This window comes from Rhinatrema bivittatum, chromosome 19 (genome assembly GCF_901001135.1).
Source record: "Rhinatrema bivittatum chromosome 19, aRhiBiv1.1, whole genome shotgun sequence".
Lineage (NCBI taxonomy): Eukaryota > Metazoa > Chordata > Amphibia > Gymnophiona > Rhinatrematidae > Rhinatrema > Rhinatrema bivittatum.
This window is the reverse complement of record NC_042633.1, coordinates 16,196,938-16,217,530: the sequence shown is the minus strand read 5'-3', so window position 1 is coordinate 16,217,530 and position 20,593 is coordinate 16,196,938. Positions and strand designations below refer to the sequence as shown.

Sequence of the window (20,593 nt, the reverse complement as noted above, 5' to 3'; positions counted from 1 at the left end):
TCAGGAGTGGCTGAGAAGGAAAACCCCAGTGCTAGGATATAAAGTTAACTCTCTCTAGAGGTCAGTGAGAGGCCAAAAAGGGGGGGATTTGTGACCTGTGACTTCGGGTTACCTCCTGGAGGGGTTACATGTTGTGCAGTAGATTCACCTAGAGCATAGCTATTATTTCAGGTCCTTTTACAGAAGTTGCAGGTCTCAGAAAGGAATCAGAGAGGTAAATCCTCCCCCTGTCCAGCACAGAGCAGCATCTCGTGCCGGGCCTGCAGCAGAGGTGTCTCTCACTGGGCCCTGGGGACCCACAGCAGCTCCTGTTGGACTTGGCATGAGATCAGAAGCCAGACTGTATATTATATGTGCCCAAGGGAGCTGGCACCTGGGATTATTCCAGCCCTGATAAAGTGGCAAGCAGCCATCCTGCAGTGTGTGTATGGGAGGTAGATGATAGAAAAGGCAGACTTACCCCGTGACATGAGGACGCCGTGAATCTCCTCGATGACCTTCTTGTACAGCTCCTTCTGCCATTCTCCCAGAATGTCCCATTCCACTTCCCAGAAATAAGCAGCGACGTCCCTGAATGTGACCGATGCCTGGAACAGCAAACAGGACACCCTCAGCCCCCTCTCCCTCCAGTTTCATCTCTCTCACCTGTCTCTTTCTTTAATCTCATTTCTTTTCCAGCTATCTCTCTCTCTCTTTTACTCTCTTTTCCAACCCTTCCTGTCTCTTCCCCGTCTCTTCTCCTCTCTCTCTTTGCTGTCTCTCAGCCCTTCCTCTTCTTATTATCTTTTGCTCTTCATGTCCCTCGCGCTGACCTTTTTCCCGCACACCTCCCTCTCCCTGTTCTCTTTGCTCACCCCATCTTGGCCTCTCTCCCGTGGCAACAGGAGAAAAGCAACAGAGCAACCACAAGCCAGGGCGTGAGGCGACCCAACCGGCCACAGAGCTAAAGCAGAGGCCTTCTCCCAGCGATGTGCAAGCTTCATGAGCCGGATCAAGTACATTCAGCAAAAACATCTATCCTGCTGGATAACCAGCACAAATTAACCAGCTAACTTCAGCTGCTAACTCGTCCGCTTAACTGCTTACTGAATATTGGCCTCAGTGCTTATACTGTGTGTGTGTGTGTGAGAGAGAGAGAGACTGCGTGTATGCACACAAGAGTCTGCGGAGAGACACAGAGGACAATCTGCCACCCTCCAACTGATCTCTGCTGATCTCGGGCGGAGGGAAGGCTGGAAGAGCTGCACAGGGAAAAGGTTTCCTTTAAATGCACAATGAGGACAGAGAAGGATTTCTTACCGGATTCAGACACAGGGCACACATTTGCCCTTCCTCTTTTCCCTCTCAGTGCTGCAGGTGCTGGGAGGGATTCAGGCTGTTCCTGCTCAGAGGGGGCAGGGCTGATTCCTGGGGGCTCAGATAAAGCCCCTGCTCTCCCCCCTCTGCAGATCTGGGGCTTGCAGGGATTTCCGGTCCTGGGGGACGGAAAGTTCTGTTTTTACTCTGAGTCTTTCCTGTTCTCTGCAGCCCTGCGGACTCAACAGGAAGAGAGAGCAGCAGGGAGCATGCGCAGAGCTCCCGGCAGAGGCCATGCTGCTTCCCCAGTGCATTGCTGGGAGTATCCCACCCTCCTTAAGGTGGGATCTGTAGAGATAACAGTGCGCTTGCCAAGTTTCCCAGACGGGAAGTGAGTAACACGTCTGGGGATCAGGTCTACTCCTGTTGCATCCATCTCTGAACTGTAAACTTTTTCTCCCTTCTATGCTAATGTTTGACTGCATGGCCGACCCTCATCAGTGGACATGAGTGTGGGAAATTATTTTAAGGAGGAAGTTAGCCTGCGGGGAGAGTATTGTGCCACGACAGACAGGAATGAAGCAGAGAAAATGAATGATATTATCAGTGTAATTATTTAATATAAGGCCTATAAGGTCTGAGAATACATATGCCATTTTTCTTAGCCTGCTTGTAACAAAAAAACTGTTTTCTAACAGAACAAGTCCTGAGATCAGATATATTGGAGAGCGGTTACTCAGAAACGCTAACTGCAGATATCTGAACAGAACAGGACTTCTGCCTCTGGGCCACACCCAGCTGTTTGCTGCTGATAGATAAGGGGACAGTTGGGGCCTTAGCGAGTACATGGGGAGTGGCCCAGAGAAAGAAAGTAGGACAAAGGTCAGAAGAATTAACTTAAAAAGAGCAACATGAGACTAACTGTTTGAAAATCAGAGAACCAACAGCTCGGAGGAAAGCTTTTTTTGGACATTCCAGTGGTTAGTGAAGTGGACCCATGGAGTAGGGAAAAGCTTTTCTGGACATTATCAGTGGTTAATGAAGTGACCAATGCGTTGTCCGGGATGTCCAAAATACATCACGTTGGAATTGTGAGGAAAAGTATTTTGTGTACGTAAAGCTTCTATACTTCTAATTATTGTGTTTTGTGTATTCTGTGACATATAACCCTACTACTCAGCCACACACCACCCACCCTTTTCACCACTTTTTAAAAATGAGTGAACTTGATTCCACATTCACTGAGTTTGTGGTGAAGCTTTCCCAGGTATCCACACTTTTAAATGATCATTCTCCTTCACTGAATCTGTTTAAATGTAAGCTTCTCCTCTGCTGACCAGGTGGGCACAAATGCTTTACTCTTCCAGGTGAGAAGCTAAGGATTGCAGTGGCACCTTCCCCCCTATGACAAGAGAGTGCTGCCACCTGAACTCTTAGGAACTCAAAGCCGAACCCTTCATAAGCCCCTCTGTAAAGAGGAGAGGATCATTGGTAAGGGTGTCAAACCTGCTCAACCTTCCTCTCCAGACACCAAGCCTCAAATATCCTCCACACACGTCCTCCTCTTCCTCCTCATAACCTTTTGACTCTCAACCTCCTCCTCTCAAGGGCCAAGCCACAAAATCAGTCCCACCTGCCCCAACAAATCGGACCCTGACGAAGCAAACCTTGGACCTGACTGAACCTCAGAGGAGCCTCTTTGCAGAGGTTTATCAAGTCCGCAAACCCAAGGTCATCTGGGCCATTCTGGGCCACGAAAGCCACTCTTTCCAGATTGTCTGTCTATTATTGGCCATGATGAAAGCACGCACTCGAGACAATGTCGAGGTCATGGGTTGCGAGAGAGCGTTCCAGGCCCTTGGGCCCTCTGTTCTTGGCTGCCACGAAATCCATTTGCAGTTCTCCTTACTTGGTTCTAATCATGGCGGGGATCCAAGATGAGCCCACTCAGGAAATCCACCCTGGCGATGTGTGACACTGAAGAGTCGCCTGTAAGGACAGGGCCTGGCTCTTGGTTCCGCCTTGCCGCCCGCGGTTGTGCTGTCTGACTGAACGTTCATTGCTCTTCTCCTGGTTAAGAGAAGAAAAACTCCACCGAGGCTTCGAGGCTCGCCCTTGTCCCCCAAATGATCGATGGGACCTTGGCATTTCCAGAGGACTCCAACTCTCTCGTGTCATGTTGCCCTTCTGTCATTACTTTTCCTATCCGGAATCTCCAGCTCCGTTCTCTTGGATAAAACTGTGGGCCGACAGCAACCAGGCCAGACTGATCTGGGCTCCACCACCCTCCCAAGGGGGTAACCCGAGGTCATCATTCTGCCTCTGAAGATCCCACACTCTTCCTTGGTGGAGGAGGGGAGAAGGAGAGCTTCCTTCTGCTAGTGACAAGAGCTGGGAATAAGCAGGAAACGTTATTGTTTATTCTAACTCTATTGCATGAGCAGTCAACTGGGCAGAGGCAAAAGGCTAGGGAAGTCGCTGGAAGAGCTGGTTTACTTCTGGGAGCTTCTGCGTGCTTCGAGGCACTAAAAAGAGTTAGCCCAAATCCTGAGACGATCTCGGTTGCCAACTTTCCAGCCGATGTCAGCTATCGGAGATGGGTGCAGCTGACCACACCAGCCTGTTACCATTGCATTGAAACCTAGAATCATGAGCGGATGATAGGTAACGTGGCAAGCGGGAGGGATTTCCACTCGTTTTCTCTCTCCTCTCTCTCGTTATCTTCTGTCGAATTTGCTGCTGCCATAGCTTCTCCTTTTGGTACCTGAGCCTGGGCGAGGAGAACCAAAGATATCGGGGGAGTTCCAGTTTGCCATCTCCCGCCGCATTTCTAAACTGTTGGTTAGCTGAAATATAGCACATAGTTTTTACTTCTTTTTGAAGACATTGGGGCCCTTTAGAAAGCCACAATCAGCTTTTAGCTTCCCTTCCCGACCCCCCTCCGCCTCCTTCTCCTTCCCCTCTCTGATTTGTCCGTGTTCTGCTGTCTTGTTTGGGTGAACGGGGTGCTCGTTTCCTCAGGCCGAACTTTCAATCCTGGCCAAGGAACTCTGCTCTGGGCCTCGTGGGTGGGGGCCCAGTTAACCGTCCCTGGGACTTTAATTGGCGTTGTTGCCTGGGCCAAGCTTCATGTTTCTGACGTTCTGTGGGTCCTTGCCCTGAGAAAGACCATTTCCGACACCCAGCAGACCCAGAGAGGGGCCACTGGGGCCGCCTGCTCAGTTTCCTCCAGGCCACGGTAAAGGATACCATTAATTGGACCAGGAGGAAAGAACTGGTCAAGGGTGGGATCCTGGTCAAGGCATTAGGTATGTTTACGGCTATGGGCAGAGCCCTACCTTGCAGTGTCCATTGGATCAGCGAAGGAATTCATGGTCCAGTGGTCAGCAAAATGGTGTGCTCTGCCCGGCCTTCCCCGTTTTTCATTAGCTTTTGAATATTTAGGCCTTTTTGTTTTGGGCAGTGAGATCTCCTTATCTAGCTCCATGAACTTTGGCAGGGAAGGGGGCAGTAACAGCCCTGGCAGCTCCCCCTCAGCTTTACGATATCCGCACTGAATGCTCATGAGAGAGATTTGCATGCGTTGGAGGGCCCGGTGGTATATGCAAATGTATTTCATTCGTCTTCATGTCTGAAAGCAGGAATTGGCTAGGGGGTCGCCCAGGACCAGGTTGGTGACCCTGTCATAGATGCAGCAGGAGTAAATCAGTTCTCTGATTTAAGAACATAAGAAGTGCCACGCTGGGTCAGACCAAAGGTCCATCAAGTCCGGAATCCTGCCTCTGACCGTGGCCAACCCGGGTCACGAGTTCCCGGCAGATCCCATCATTTCTGTTACTCCTTTCTGCAGTCTGTCCGGCTAATGATGCATTATGGACCTTTCCTCTAGGAACTAATCCAAACTGCCTTTAAACCACGCTGAGCTCCTCGCCCTGACCACGTCCCTCTGGCAACAGATTCCACAGCTTGATCCTGCACCCAGTGATCCGTTTTCAATCTGCCGGTGGTTAGGGGCCCCTTCTTTCAGTATTAGTGAAATGGTAATTAACCCCTTCCACCCCTCTCGTGACTTTACCAGGGTCTATCGCGTCCCCTCTCAGTCCCCTCTTTTCCAAGCCCTAACCTGTGTAGCCTCTCACCATAGGAGAGCCGCTCCATCCCCTTTATCATTTCCGTCGCCCTCCTCTGCACCTTTTATGGTTCTGCACGCAGTGCAACTGATGGGCAGGCAAGATACTTTCTGTTTTATCCTCCATTCTTTTTCAGGTCAATCTTGCCTCACCCAGCAGCTCTCTGCTGTCTCTAGAGATCCACCTTAAGGAGCGGGGATTCTCCTCTTCCTCCTCCTTCTCCTCCTCCTTCACTCCCTCAGCTTGCCCTCTGCGCATGCTCCTACTACTGCAGAAAAGAGAATAAAATCAGAACTTTCTGCCTCCCCCGGGCCGGAAATCCCTGCAGAGGGGGAGAGCAGGCGCTTTATCTGAGCCCCCAGGAATCAGCCCTGCCCCCTCTGAATCCCTCCCAGCACCTGCAGGACTGAGAGGGAAAAGAGGAGGGCAATGTGTGCCCTGGTGTCTGATCCGGTAAGAAATCCTTCTCTGTCCTCTTGTGCATTTAAAGGAACCTTTTCCCTGTGCAGCTCTTCCAGCCTTCCCTCCCTCCCGGCACAGGGCAGAGATCTTACAAGCCCCGGGAAGGTTTGAGCTCTGCTCACCCCGAGATCAGCAGAGGGGGGGGGTTGTGCAGACTCTCTCTGGGTCCCCAGGTCTGGATTGGAAGACGCCACTGCCTTAGGTCACAAGTATCTGGGAGGTGAGGTGGTGCATCAGAATAGAGGCAATCTGAGGTCCCTTCTCCCCCCCCCCCCCATTATAACTCACCCACATAGATATGAATACAGTATAACTCTCATACACACAAGCATGCGGACACCCACACCAATACACTCTCTCATGCATGCACATATACTCACACAAACACATGCTCTGTCTCACACACATGTGGACACCATCACAAACGCACAGACTCTGTCACACACACTCTCAGATATCCACATTCTCTGTCCTCACTCCCCAGGCCTGACTCAGCACTATCCACGTTTATTTATTTATTTAACAGTTTTTTTTTATACCGACATTAAAATACACATAACAGTAGGTAGAAATTACAATGAACAGGGGAGGGGTGTGGACAACATTCCTGCCTTCAGACACCAACCCAACCAGCCACTCTCCCTCCCACCTGCACAGACAGACACTGCCACCTCCTCTCACTGCTGAATCAGCTGCACCCGTGATCTCAAGCTCTACAAATTACTGGAGATTTAATAGAGCTGAGCTCTCTCCATGTCAGGGAGCTGATCTCACTGACAGAGGCCAGAGAACACAGTTTATTGCCCGCACTTTATAATGAAGCTGTAGGGAGAGGGGCTGAGGGTGTCCTGTTTGCTGTTCCAGGCATCGGTCACATTCAGGGACGTCGCTGCTTATTTCTGGGAAGTGGAGTGGGACATTCTGGGACAATGGCAGAAGGAGCTGTACAAGAAGGTGATCAAGGAGATTCACAGCGTCCTCGTGTCACGGGGTAAGTCTGCCTTTTCTATCACCTCTCACCCATACACACACTGCAGGATGGCTGCTGCCATGGCTCACTGGTCTCTAGATAGGAAAACCCAGGTTCCTGGGATACAAAGATAACTCTTTCTCAGATGCTCCTGATAAGAAGCTGGGAGTCCTCCTCTCCAGGAGGGCACAGGCTGGCACAGAGCACTGGCACCTACAATGCCTTCAGCTAGGAGGGTCAGGAATAGAAATGACTGTACCAGAAACCCTCCAAGGTTTATTCGTAATCAAGGGGCAGCCTGCAAGTGTCTGTACACATACACATACAATCACTCTCACTCTCACTCACTCATTCTCACTCACTCACACCTACACTCACTCACACACACACTCTCTCACACACACACTCTCTCACACACACACACAACCCTCTCACACACACACATTCTCTCTCACTCACTCTCACACATTCTCACTCACTCACACACACCCAGCTCCATCTCAACAGAAAACAGATGAAAGCTCCCAGGGCTATAAAAGAATAATTTTATGTAATTTTTGCTGTTTCTTATTGGCAGGTTATTCAATTATTAATCCTGATGTTGTATTCAAGATTAAGAAGGAAGATGAGAAATATTTCCCTCAGCACTGGGAGCTGGAGGGGAAAGAAACCATGAAGGACCCCAGCATCAGTAAGTAAATGTTCTGGATTTAAAGGGCTCTGCATTTTCAGATCACAGGAGATGGGGCATTAACATCAAACATTTGGGGGACTTTAAATCCATTTCCTAATATAATATTAGCAGGTCCTGGGTGAATCCTCCTAGACTCGTTTGTTTTCTCATCCCAGGCCTTCCGATTGTAACGTCTGTGTTCTCACTGAGCATTAAACAAGAGGCAGATCTGCCCTTCCTGGATCCTCCTGAATCAGAGACGACTGAAGAGATTCACTCTCCTGTAACAGGCAAGTACCCACTCCCTGCCCTCGATTGTATTCTCCCCTCCTCTTCCCTCTGGATTTCCATACGACTGAGCTAAACACACAGTTCCCTCCCTCATTTCTGTACCCGTTGCTCCCCACCTGCCTTTACCACCGCCCTCTGTGTCCGTCCTAAATCTGTGTAAATTTGCTGATTGGTGGATGCTGCTGCTGCCTCTGTCAGGAGGGGGACTCCCAGGCATCCACCACCCTGTCAGTAAAGGAAATATTCTCTCACATTTCCTCTGCTACATTCCTCCGTCATCTTCATATCCTGTCCTCTTCTCCAGGAGTCTCCTTTCCCACCTTCCCTCGCTCTCCTGTCTAAGAATTCCTTGGCTTTGGTGCCTTCTAGTGACATCTCCCACCCTGCCTCATATAATTATAATGAAGCGGAGGAGCCAGGTAGAATCAGATTTCTGAAATCTGGCAGCTGGATGAAAAACATCTGGTTTTATCAAAAATACTCTTTGAGGTAGAAATGTTCAGCATGTTTTTTGCAATAGCAGTAACCACACCAGATTATTTTGTAGATCCTGAGGAATGAAGTCACCCACCTCGGTGTTAAAATGATCAGGATTCTCTTTGAAGGGATTTCTGATGATGATCAGCACAGCAGCACCCTCTTTTCTTAGTGCTGCACTGGTGGCAGTGTCTATGAACACAGCATAATCCTGAGCTCACTTGCACTGATAATACAGGCTCTGGGGTAACTTTTCTACATATTGTAACCATCTTTTCCCATAACAGGCTCCCCCAGTGTCACCCCTGACATTTTAATCCGATTTAAGCAAGAAGGATGTGGGACTGAGCCCCCGAGATCTGAGGACAGAGGGAACCCGAGCATCCCAGGCGCCTGTGAGGAGCTGCATGAAGCAGGCGATGCAGCTTGGATTAAAGGTACTGCTGGGCCGATCCAAACATTGCTGAGACACGAGGCCTCCTCTCGGCCAGATACAGCGAGGAGGAGGCGTTAAATCATGTCCCTGACCTCTGACCTTTCTTGTGTGGAGGGCTCACAGTGGCAGCAGGAAAACCCCCACTGGGAACAGTAAGAGGGAGGAAGGCAGGGGGAGCAGCAGGAGGGAGGGAGGGGGGATTGCAGAGCAAACGGTTTCCATCCTCGTGGGATTGTGGGACCCCAGCAGGAGAATTATGAAAGGAGTTACGCGTGCAAATGTAACAGACCGTCCTAGCAATTTTCAAAAGCCATTTACCCACGTAAGTGCACTTAATGCTGAGAAACCCGATTGGCAGTTCAAGTTTTGCTTTTCTTAGGTCAATATCCCAGACTGTTTAAAAGCTGAAGGAATGAGGATGTGGATCACCGCTTATGAGATTTCCTGTGGGATTTCCCCCGATGCAGAATCCGCTTTGAAACACAGATGTGACTTATTTGCATTTTACGATCAAAATATAAAATGTTTGCATTGCACTTCGACCACTGCTTAAATATAAGGCAGATGAAGGTCTATTGACTGGCAGAGCCTATTGTGATGGTCGTAAAAAACTGCAATAATTTGTGTAAGATTTGTGATTGAATCTTTATTCACCTTTTTAGTGTGGTCATTCTATGGGAATTGACCCTCAGTCTTTGGCTTGTGAGAATTTCAAACGTTCCACATAGAAGGTGAATGTTAATGCTGGCTCTCAGTTAAATATTCATTACTAAGTCATTAGAATTCAGTTACTTTAAGCTGACAGGACTGAGGTTCAGGGACCAGGGTCCTGAATGAATCCCAGGTCTCCAGCAGGGCGTGGCAGAGTTTTTGGTGAGTGACTGCAATCAGAGCAGAGACTGGAGGTGAGGATGAGAGGCACAGAACCAGCAGGGTGAGATGAGACGTGGTCTGTTCCCCTCTGTTCATGTGCTGTTGCCCACCTGTACCTGTCTACAAGCAGCACCAGGCTCTATTATATATGATAGGGATCCTTAGCCACCCTAATGATGTTCAGTGATTAGATGGAGCTATCTCCCTATATACGTCTCCTTCCATTTTTGTAAATTTAGTAATCATACTCTCACTTTTATCCACCAGAAGATGGATTCAGGAATAATAGTGAGAGGCAGAGAATGTGTGATGGGCAGCAGACGGAGGAATGGAAAGAGAGAGAACCCTGCAGAGACAGCCCAGGACCTTTAGCTGAGTATCCAGGAGGTATCAGTAGAGTAACAATACCCAGGGGGAAAGAAGTAGTCCAGAAAGGAGAGAGTCCATATGCATGTTCTGAACGAGGAAGAAATTTCAACCTCTACCCCAGTCTTGTAGAAACTCAGGGACTCATTGAAGGAGAGACTCCATTTCAAAGTGCTGACACTTCAGAAAACTTCACCACAAACTCACAATCTGTTGAACAGCAAGAAATTATTGAATGTGGGAACAAGTTTCCTGAGAGGACAAGTCACCCATCTATCCAACAATATCACAGAAAGAAAACAACATTTACAGGTTCTGAAGAAGAGATAAGGACCCCTATGAATACAAAACTTACAGCACATGCAAAAGATCACCTAAAAAAGAAACCATCAAAATGCACTCAGTGTGAACAATGCTTTTTCTTCCAAGCTGAGATGGAAGCACATGTAAGAATTCACTCTGGAGAAAGACCATTTCAGTGCCCTGAATGTGAGGAGAGGTTTACTGAGAAATCAAACCTGAGAGAACAGAAAAAAATTCACAGACAAGACCAACCTTTTAATTGTTCTCAATGTGAAAATGTTTCAAATATAGATCTTGGCTTAAAGTTCATCAGAGAAATCCCAAGGGAGAGAAGTCATTCATATGGGCTGAATGTGATAAAGATTTATGTCAGAAATTTAGTTTAAGAAATCACATAAGTATCCACACAGGTGAAAAACCATTTAAATGTTCGGAATGTGATAAATGCTTCACCGAGCAATCTAAGCTTAAAATCCACAACAGAGTTCATACAGGTGAGAAACCATTTAAATGTTCTAATGTGATAAATGTTTCGCTCAAATATCCCATCTTAAAAGCCACAAAACAGTCCATACAGGTGAGAAACCATTTAAATGCTCTGAATGTGATAAATGTTTTGCCCATAAATGCAACCTTAAATATCATAAACGTATCCATACAGGTGAGAAACCATTTAAGTGTTCTGAATGTGATAAACGTTTCGCTAGAAAATTCCATCTTAAAAACCATAAAAGCATCCATACAGGTGAGAAACCATTTAAATGTTCTGAATGTGATAAACGTTTTGTCTATAGATGCAGTCTTAAATACCATAAACGTGTCCATACAGGTGAGAAACCATTTAAATGTACTGAATGTGATAAATGTTTTGCTCAAAGATCCCATCTTAAAAGCCACAAAACCGTCCATACAGGTGAGAAACCATTTAAATGTTCTGAATGTGATACATGTTTTCCTAGAAAATTCCATCTTAAAAATGATAAAAGCGTCCATACAGGTGAGAAACCTTTCACATGTTCTGAATGTGATAAATGTTTTGCTAAAAAATCCCATCTTAAAAGCCACAAAACTGTCCATACAGGTGAAAAACCATTTAAATGTTCTGAATGTTATAAATGTTTTGCCCATAGATGCAATCTTAAATACCATAAGCATGTCCATACAGGTGAGAAACCATTTACATGTTCTGAATGAGATGCTTCGCTCAAAGATCCCATCTTAAATACCACAAAACCGTCCATACAAGTGAGAAACCATTTAAATGTTCTCAAATGTGATAAAAGTTTCTTGCGGAAATCTGATCTTAAAAAACACAAAAGAATGCATATCATTGAGAAACTATTTAAATATTTTGACTGTGGTAAATGTTTCACTCAAAAATTTAACCTTAATAATGTTAAAAACTTTGAAACTTACCTCGCCTGGTTTCCTTCCCAGAGATAGCCAGTGATGACTTTCAGTTTCAAAACACAACATTTATTAAGTAGCTTAGAGATCTATAAGAGCTGGCAGGATTTGTTTATTTCATGCATGCATACAAAGTCAAGACAGCGGAAACGATAAGGAATCAAGAGATTGTGTTTCCTTATGGGAGTGGATGGAACCAAGTATCACAGAATTTAACTGTTCACCCAGCCATGCCAATCTACTCTTCGTTTTAAATTTGTCTTTGTCTTTTAAGCACTGGTAACAGGGCTTGCACGTCCCTCCCCTTTCTCATCTCTACATTTGCTGGTAATTTTCCTTCATGTGCCCCTCAATTGTTACATATCATGCTTATTCAGTAGTTCATTGTTCTTGTAGTTTCTCAGGCACTTTAGACACTTTCTTATCGCAGACTCATTCTTATCCACACTATTGCACAGCTTCTGCTTCTCTCTCTGGGCTGGCCATGACCTTCTATTTCAGTTACTAGTCAACATGGGGCAGTTTTTTCTTAAAGCAGCAATTAACAACTAACTTGGATCCTCAAAAAACACAAGAGTCCATAACCATTGCGAAAAGGTTTAAATGTTCTGATTTTGGTAAATGTTGCAGACATATATCTGCTCTAAGGAAGCACAAAAGAATCCATACTAGTCTGATTCAGAGCAATTTCCAAACACTCCCTGATATGTTACCTGTGAAAATTACACATGATGACCTTCAGAAGGAGGCTCTCTTTGGCACAATGCTAGTACTAACAAGGGTATTATTCGTAAATTTGAGATATAGATCATTTCTAACCTAACCTGGCTACGAATTAGGTTGATTCCTGTCGAGGTCATTGCAAAATAAACTGATTTAGAGAAACTGCCCCATACAACAGCATGAAATGAGCCATGTGAAACAGAGACCATATAAATGCTCTGAATGTGACAATATACATAGTCACACAGTAAGGACGGTAGAAATGGACCAAATGGTCCATCCAGTCTGCCCAGCAAGCTTCTTATGGTACTATTTGCTGCACCATGCAGCTTAGCCCCCAGTTTCTTTTAAGGGTAGCAACTGCCACTCCCTGCAGTTACCCCCAAGCCTTAGGATAACCCGTAAAAAATGTAGTGCTGAGAGGCTGCCGGTGAGTGGAATTACAAACTTTTTCTGACACAGAAAATACAGCTTTACCCGGTATTTCGTCCCTGCAGCGCCAGCCCTGACGTCAGTGGGAGCGCCGGAAGAACTGAATAAAGGGCGCTTTCCTGCAGCTCGTCGCCAAGTCGTGTGTGCGACTTTGTCCGACTTAGTCTGAATTAGGCCATATTACTTATCGTAACTTTTTTTTTTTTAAATTCTATCTCACCGTTAAAAGGATCTGCGACATTTTGTCAAAAGGTGATAACTTCGTGAAATGCCTGCAAAGAGGAAGGGAAAGCTAAGGGTGTTTCCCTCAGTGCCCACATCTTCCACCCTAACTCAGCTTGAGATCAACACATTTTTGACACAGCTGGAAAATCGAGGAGCTGAGGACTCCGTTGGAGCCACACATAATGGAGACATGGGTGGTTCCCAGGAAGAAGTGTCCCTCAGTCCAGACAGCCGTTTACCCTCAGTGCAACGTAGTATGGACAATGGAATGGTTTTGTTGTCTCCCAAAGAAGGGGTAGTTGCAACAGAACTGGTGGGTTCATTAGTTCATACGGCTGGAGAACTATCTTCACAGCAACCACCTTTGGTGGGACAGGTAACACTGGAAAAGATATTGGAAGCGGTTAATAGTTTGTTTGGTAGTGGCCAGGTTGGAAGGGAAGATCGACAATGTGACATCTGATTTCCAAGGACAATTATCTAATGTTCAGTCTCAGAATAATCAGATTATACAAAAAACGAATGAAAATGAAAGGAATATATTTATTTTTATTTATTTATTTAAAGGCTTTTATATACCGATGTTCATGTACTGGTACATATCACGTCGGTTTACATAAAACAAAGTTGGAAATTACATCGAACAGGAAGGAACAATTAACAGGGCTAACTTCGAAGAACTTATAGATAAGCTAAGAAAGACTTAAAATTAAAATTATTACAATTATTACAGATAACTTATTACAGATATCAGCTAACCAATAAAAGTCTAAAGCTCGGATTTATGACCTAACTAACAGTATAAAGTCTAACTAACTAGGAGGATTTATGGTTGCGGCATCCGACATCTAGCGTCCTGGAGTATGAAATGAGTAAGTTAATCCCTAAGGGGGAGACCTTTAAGTGAAGGCTTTAGTGAAAAGCCAAGTTGTGAGCTTCTTTTTGAACGCTCGACTACAAGTTTCTAGACGAAGGTCCGTGGGGAGTGCATTCCAGTGAGAGGGGCTGGCAGTCGAGAAAGCTCGTTTCTTGAGCAGTGACTTGGCTGGAGGTGCATATAAGGTGCCTAAATAGCTGGTTCTGATGGGTCTCAGTGATGCGTGAGGACGAAGTGGGTCGCTCAGATCTAGCGATGTTTGTGAATGAATGGTCTTGTGCGTTATGGTTAGTACTTTGAATATGATTCTAGATTTAATGGGGAGCCAGTGTAGGTTCTTTAGAATAGGTGTGATGTGTTCACCTCTATTAGAGTTGGTTAGAATCCTGGCAGCCGAGTTTTGCAACATTTGTAGTGGTTTGGTGGTGACAGCTGGGAGGCCAATTAGCAGAGAGTTGCAATAATCAATTTTTGAAAAAAGAATTGTTTGGAGGACTGTTCTAAAGTCCTGAAAATGGAGGAGAGGTTTCAGCTTTTTCAATATGTGTAGCTTGTGAAAGCATTCTTTCGTAGTGTTTTTGACGAATTGTTTGAGATTCAGCCTATTGTTGATAGTAACGCCTAGGTCTCTTACGTGTGTGGGGGAGGTCCTTAGCGGTGTGATTAGGTTGTTGGTGGCCTGAAAGTTGTCATCAAGGGTGATCAACATGAGCTCCGTTTTTGAAGTATTGAGAACTAAGTTGAGGCTAGTGAGGAGGGAGTTTATGGACTGTAGACAATTGTTCCAGTAGTTGATGGTGTTGGAGATAGATTCAGTGATTGGCAGCAGGATCTGAACATCATCGGCGTATATGAAGTGTGTGATCTTTAGACTTGAGAGCAGATGACATAGAGGGAGAAGATAGATGTTAAACAGGGTTGGGGAGAGAGATGATCCTTGAGGGACTCCGAGAGTGGACTTGACCTTACATATATTGTCCTTACAGAAAGTCAATGTCTCTCTAATTAAAGATCAGATCGCTAGCTCTAGACGCCTTGAATTATTGGAGAATCATGTGCGACACCTAAATTTAAGAATGGTAAATTTTCCTCAGGTTCTGGGCGAGATTCCATATATTTCCCTAAAAAGATATTTTAGAGAAGTATTATTATATAAAGAGGAAGATATTCCTTCAATTAATTCTTGTTATTTCCTTTCTCAAAAGGCCCAAGTCTCTGTGAATTTAACACATTTTTTAGAAGATTCAAATTTAGATGTCGTGCATCGAAATACACTAAGGGGCGGATTTTAAGAGCCCTGCTCGCCTAAATCCGCCCAAATCCGGGCGGATTTAGGCGAGCAGGGCCCTGCGCGCCGGTGAGCCTATTTTACATAGGCTCACCGGCGCGCGCAGACCCTGGGACTCGCGTAAGTCCCGGGGTTCTCCGAGGGGGGCGTGTCGGGGGCGGGCCCGAACCGCGTGGCGTTTAGGGGGCGTGCCGGGAGCGTTTCGGGGGCGGACCCGGAGGCGTGGTTACGGCCCGGGGCGGCCCAGGGGCATGGCCGCACCCTCCGGACCCGCCCCCAGGTCGCGTCCCGGCGCGCAGGAGGCCCGCTGACGCGCGGGGATTTACGCCTCCCGGAGGGAGGCGTAAATCCCCCGACAAAGGTAAGGGGGGGGGGCTTAGACAGGGCCGGGTGGGTGGGTTAGGTAGGGGAAGGGAGGGGAAGGTGAGGGGAGGGCAAAAGGAAGTTCCCTCCGAGGCCGCTCCGATTTCGGAGCGGCCTTGGAGGGAACGGGGGTAGGCTGCGCGGCTCGGCGCGCGCCGGCTATACAGAATTGATAGCCTTGCACGCGCCGATCCAGGATTTTAGTGGATACGCGCGGCTCCGCGCGTATCTACTAAAATCCAGCGTACTTTTGCTTGCGCCTGATGCGCCAGCAAAAGTAGGCCTATTCACATAGTTTGAAAATCTACCCCTAATTGTATCATTTATAACAACTCAAGATATAAATAGTGTAATGAAGATATATTTTAAAAAATTTCCTACGACGTTCTATGGGCAAGTGGTAAAATTATATCCGGACTTAGCTCCGATTACCAGAACGAGACGGAGAGAATTTTTGGCTATGCGTCAACAAATTGTTTCTTTAGGTTTTTCTTTCTTTTTAAGGTACCCCTGTAGATGTGAAATTAGGAAGGGCGAAAACACCTATGTTTTCTATCAAATTGAGCAGATGAAACAATTTGTTGGCGCCCAGCAACCTGACTCCTTACCAGAATTACCGATTGCGGAGTCTTCTCCTTCAAATGTGCTACCAATTGGGGAATAGCTGTAGACGGGCATATAAAAGTTAAGCCAGCTGAATATGTAATACGCTTATACGGATTTATATTATCAATTAATGTCTCCAATTTTCTTTAGGGTCCTTAATAATTCAGTCTCAATTTTCTATTATAGTGTTACTGTTATTTTTTCATACCTAGATATGTAATGTTATGTTATAAGAGAGACTTTTAATAGGTCTTTCCTATTAAGATTATTCATCTTTAATTTCGTTTCCTTGTTAGTACTTATATTTGGTAAACAAATGGAAATATTACTGGAATGGAAATTCTTTTTCTTTCTTTAATGTTATATGAAAATATCAATAAATAAAGAATTAAAAAAAAATGTAGTGCTAGCACCATTTTTATGGGGTGATGAGCCTTCTTGAAAATTCAGACAGTGCTGCCTGATCCCCTTTGCTTATGGACTTGCCCTGTATTTTTTCCCTTATGTCTGTGCATCAGTACCCCAGACTGTAAAAGTCAGGGATCATGTTGATTGTTTCTGAATCTAATTCCTCTTTCCTGACACTCCCCCGTCACTATCAAAGCAGAGAGCAATTGTTGCAGTTGCGATAAAAGCATCAAGACTTATTGGTTAAGTGTAGTAATCCCCATGCTTTCTGTTAAGGGTAGCAACTGCTGCTCCGTGCAGGTTACTCCCATTCTTATCAGTTCCCCAGAATGTAAAAGTCTGGGCCCTTGTTGGTTGCGGTCTGAATCCAATTTCTCTTTTCCCCTGCTGATGAAGTGGAGAGCAGTGTTTTATTTGCATGAAAGCATCAAAGCTTATTGGTTAAGGCTAGTAACTGCCGCACTGAGAACATTACTCCATGCACCCTTTTCCCCATTTCCATCCTCGAGCCTTTAGGGATTCTCAATGTTTATCCCATGCCCCTCTGAAATCTTTCACTGTTTTTGTCTTCACCACCTCCTCCGGAAGGGCATTCCAGGCCTCCATGAAGAAATACTTCCTGATGTTGGTTCTGAGTCTTCCCTCCCTAAGCTTCATGTCATGAGCCCTAGTTCTGATTTCTTTCCAATGGAAAAGGTTCGAAGTTCATGCATCTTTAAAACCTTTCAGGTATCTGTAGGTCTGTATCCTATCTCCCCTGCACCTCCTCTCTTCCAGGCTATACATATTCAGATCCTTCAGCCTCTTCTCATAGGTCTTCCAATACTGATCCTGTCACGTGGAAGCTAATGTATACCCCAATCAATACCCCTGGGGTCCCTCATTTCCTGTTAAAAAGCCTCATTTCCTGTTAAAAAGCCTGCAAATTCAGCTCAGCATAAAGAAAAGCAATCAGGTAGTTCTCAGGGAACAGGACTGCAATCAGACTACTCTGTCCTTGGTATTGCACCCGGGCACATAAAAATGACTAGTACCCAGATAATGCAATTTCTTAATGAGACGCTGCCGAAAGGTATTATCGTTACCTTCCCAACACGTTATCTCTCTGGGAAACTTGGAGAATGTCCCAGAAAGCAGGGGAATTTCAAGGGTTATGTCAGCCGCTAAATGTTGTGTTCTTTTTGTAGATTGAAGGCCAATGCTTCATACTAGGTGAATTAAAATATAGCTCATTTACCTTCAATCTAGCTAAAGCAGGTAGAACAGATGTTATAAGGCATTAGATATAAATATATGATATCAGGTAGACTTTAATGGGTCTCTATCTATACTTTGTTTTTACATTCCTAAGAAATAGACATTATGTGCTCTTTATCTGTGCATCTGTTTTTTTAATTCTTTGATATTATGTGCACTGTTTTCCAAATAACTGAATTTATTTTCTAATTCCTTTTTTGTAAACAAAAGGTATAAATATGTTGTGAAGTCCAATCTGCATCATCAGATAGCAGTCCTCCGAGGACCCAGCATCCAACCTATAGGTGAGATAAGCCTTTCCTAAGATAAGACTCCTTAAGAAATTGCATTTATGGAACGCACTCCTCCCCCGACTTAAGATCACTTGCAAATACAAAAGATTTCAAAAAAAGCTCTTAAACACCATCTTTTCACTCTAGGCTTCCCAGATTTATCTGTATCCTGACAATCCTCTTCCTTTGTTAATGTTTTCTCTCAGTCCATGATTTTATGTTATGTTTTCTGTTATAGTTTAATAGTTATCTTAAGTTTATCATTGTTTCTAGATTTTAAGTTATATGTTCAGACTAAACTATGTATGTTTTATTTGTAACTTGCCCCCTCCCCCTCCCCCTGAAAATTGGAGGGAGTGGGAAAGAAATGCTTTTAAATAAATAAAATTGCATCATCTTTAATAAACAAGTATATATTTGTGCTAAACACTTTCTTGGTCTGATTTACTGAGTTTCTCTGTCTTAATAAATAATTATCTTTCTCACCCTAATACATTATCTCTAAGGAGTAATGATGTGTTACACTTATTTGACATGGGGTGCTGGGGAGAGAGAGTGAATTATAAGGGAACTCCTTATTAAAGATTTTCTCACCCAGTAGTACCTGACAGAATATGAACCCGAGACAACCCCACACCATTTTGGCTGCCTTTCTCTGGACCGCCTCCATCCTGTCTCTGTCTCCTTTGAGATACGGGCTCCAGAACTGAACACAGTACTCCAGGGGAGGCCTCACCAAGATTCTGTACAAGGGGATCATCATTTCCTTTCTTTTACTGGTTATTCCTCTCTCTATGCAGCCCTCCTGGCTTTAGCTATCGCCTTGTCATATTGCCTCACCATTTTCAGATCATCAGACACTCACACCAAAGTCCCACTCCCAGTCCGTGCGCATTAGTCTTTCACCCCCCATCACACACAGCTCTTTTGGATTGCTGCACCCTAGATGCACGACTGTACTTTTTGGCATTGAATCCCAGCTACCAAATCTTTGATCACTCTTCAAGATTTCTTAAATCACTTTTCATTCTCTCTACTCTGTTGCACTCACTGGTCTGTGGGCTGCTCCCACAGATTGCCGTTCTTAGCTCCAGCCCGACTCTCGGCAGCACATGCAGTGGGCCACTGCCACCGATTTCTCCCTAGCCAGCTGTTTTCCTAAACGTGGTGAATCACCGCTGACACCCAGCAAATGCCACCACTCCTGCCTATACTTTTGGTTAGGCGCACGTGAATGCATACCTATCTTCAATATTTAAAGGGACCACGGTGGGAAATCTCCTATGGTCCTTGCTGATGACGTCCGACAGTGAGTCCTATAAGAGGCCTCTTCTGATACGGCTCCAGTGCCTCAGCAACAGGTCTTCTATTTCCTAAAGTAGTCTGAGTTGTCTTCAGCCTTCAGCACCCTTAGTCTTCTCTCTTTAGTCCCAGCATCCTGCTTCTTTGGTTATTCAGTGTGGCTTGCTTCCTCTCTTGCTCCTTGCCTCCCTGAACTGCCCATTCGTCCCTCCTTCCCATTGGACAGATTTCCGGTGCTTGACCTTGGCTTGATTCCGGATATTCTCGATTGCTGCCTGCCTCCAACCATAGCTTGCCCCCAAATACTCCAAGCCTTCTCTTGTTCTGATCCCATAATGCCAACAGATCTCTCCACCAGCAGAAGCTGCTGGCCCTGGTACCAGAAGGCTGAACCCGAGGGGCACGTAGGCTGGTGGAGGCGAAGCTCCAATTGGATATGGGCCTCGTCTGAATCTGCCTGCCAACGGTGGGAACCTGCAGGGCTCCTCCCAGCAGGTTGTATCAAGTCCACCTCTGCCCAAGATTCCACACCTGAAACAATACTCCTCTCCGTTTCAGAGCTTAGTATAATTCGCTTAAAAACTCCTTGTAGGGTTTTGTTTTGTTGATAGTTAATGTTTTTCAAGTGATCATAAATCTAGATGCAATAATCAATAAAATCATTATAAACAAAAGTCAAAACATAGTGCATGTACAGTAAAATCTAAAAATGTACTTCAAACGGCTGAGAGTGGCAAACTCTCTAGAACCATCACGTGTATGAAAATATGCAACTAGTGTTTTAGACTTTATAATTGAAAGAAAACAAGAATTATTTCCAATACAAATTAAAATATCTTTCACTGTCATCTTGTGGTATCTCATGGCTTAGAGCCTCTGTTACATATACAGATCGCTTTTTTAAATTGTCATTGTGTTTTTGAGTCATTTTGGACCAGCTATTAAGTCCTGCATGCAGGTTTTCCTGTACATTAGTTTGTACTGTACTATTTATTATTATGCTGACAGCCACTGTCAGCATCTGGTATCTCATGGCTTAGAACGTCTGCTACGTATACAGATCACTTTTTTTTTTATTGTCATTGTGTTTTTGAGCCACTTATCAAGCACCACATGTAGGTTTTCATGTGAACTTGTATTGTACTATTTATTTTAT

At 45.2% G+C, this 20,593-nt stretch overlaps 1 protein-coding gene across 2 annotated transcripts; it reads left to right on the top strand.

The window, feature by feature from the left end:
• The first annotated feature begins 5,703 nt into the window (after window positions 1-5,703).
• Window positions 5,704-18,562, top strand: LOC115080595 (zinc finger protein 84-like). Of its 2 annotated transcripts, none has more exons than XM_029584852.1 (6): window positions 5,704-5,879; window positions 6,753-6,879; window positions 7,436-7,549; window positions 7,708-7,821; window positions 8,587-8,736; window positions 18,074-18,562. In XM_029584852.1, the coding sequence occupies exons 1-6, from the start codon at window positions 5,856-5,858 to the stop codon at window positions 18,088-18,090; spliced, it is 546 nt and encodes a 181-aa protein (XP_029440712.1). In that variant the 5' UTR covers window positions 5,704-5,855; the 3' UTR covers window positions 18,091-18,562. The 2 variants fall into 2 exon arrangements, with proteins under 2 accessions (XP_029440712.1, XP_029440711.1); XM_029584851.1 differs by lacking the exon at window positions 18,074-18,562 and adding an exon at window positions 9,876-10,928.
• Window positions 18,563-20,593: the final 2,031 nt, after the last annotated feature.

Bases quoted from the DNA above. Each gene is read 5' to 3' on its own strand.
- LOC115080595 (XM_029584851.1), top strand. From the start codon at position 5,856: ATGTGTGCCCTGGTGTCTGATCCG. The intron at 6,880-7,435 runs GTAAGTCTGCCT...TCTTATTGGCAG, and splicing joins CAGCGTCCTCGTGTCACGGG to GTTATTCAATTATTAATCCT. The intron at 7,822-8,586 runs GCAAGTACCCAC...TTCCCATAACAG, and splicing joins GATTCACTCTCCTGTAACAG to GCTCCCCCAGTGTCACCCCT.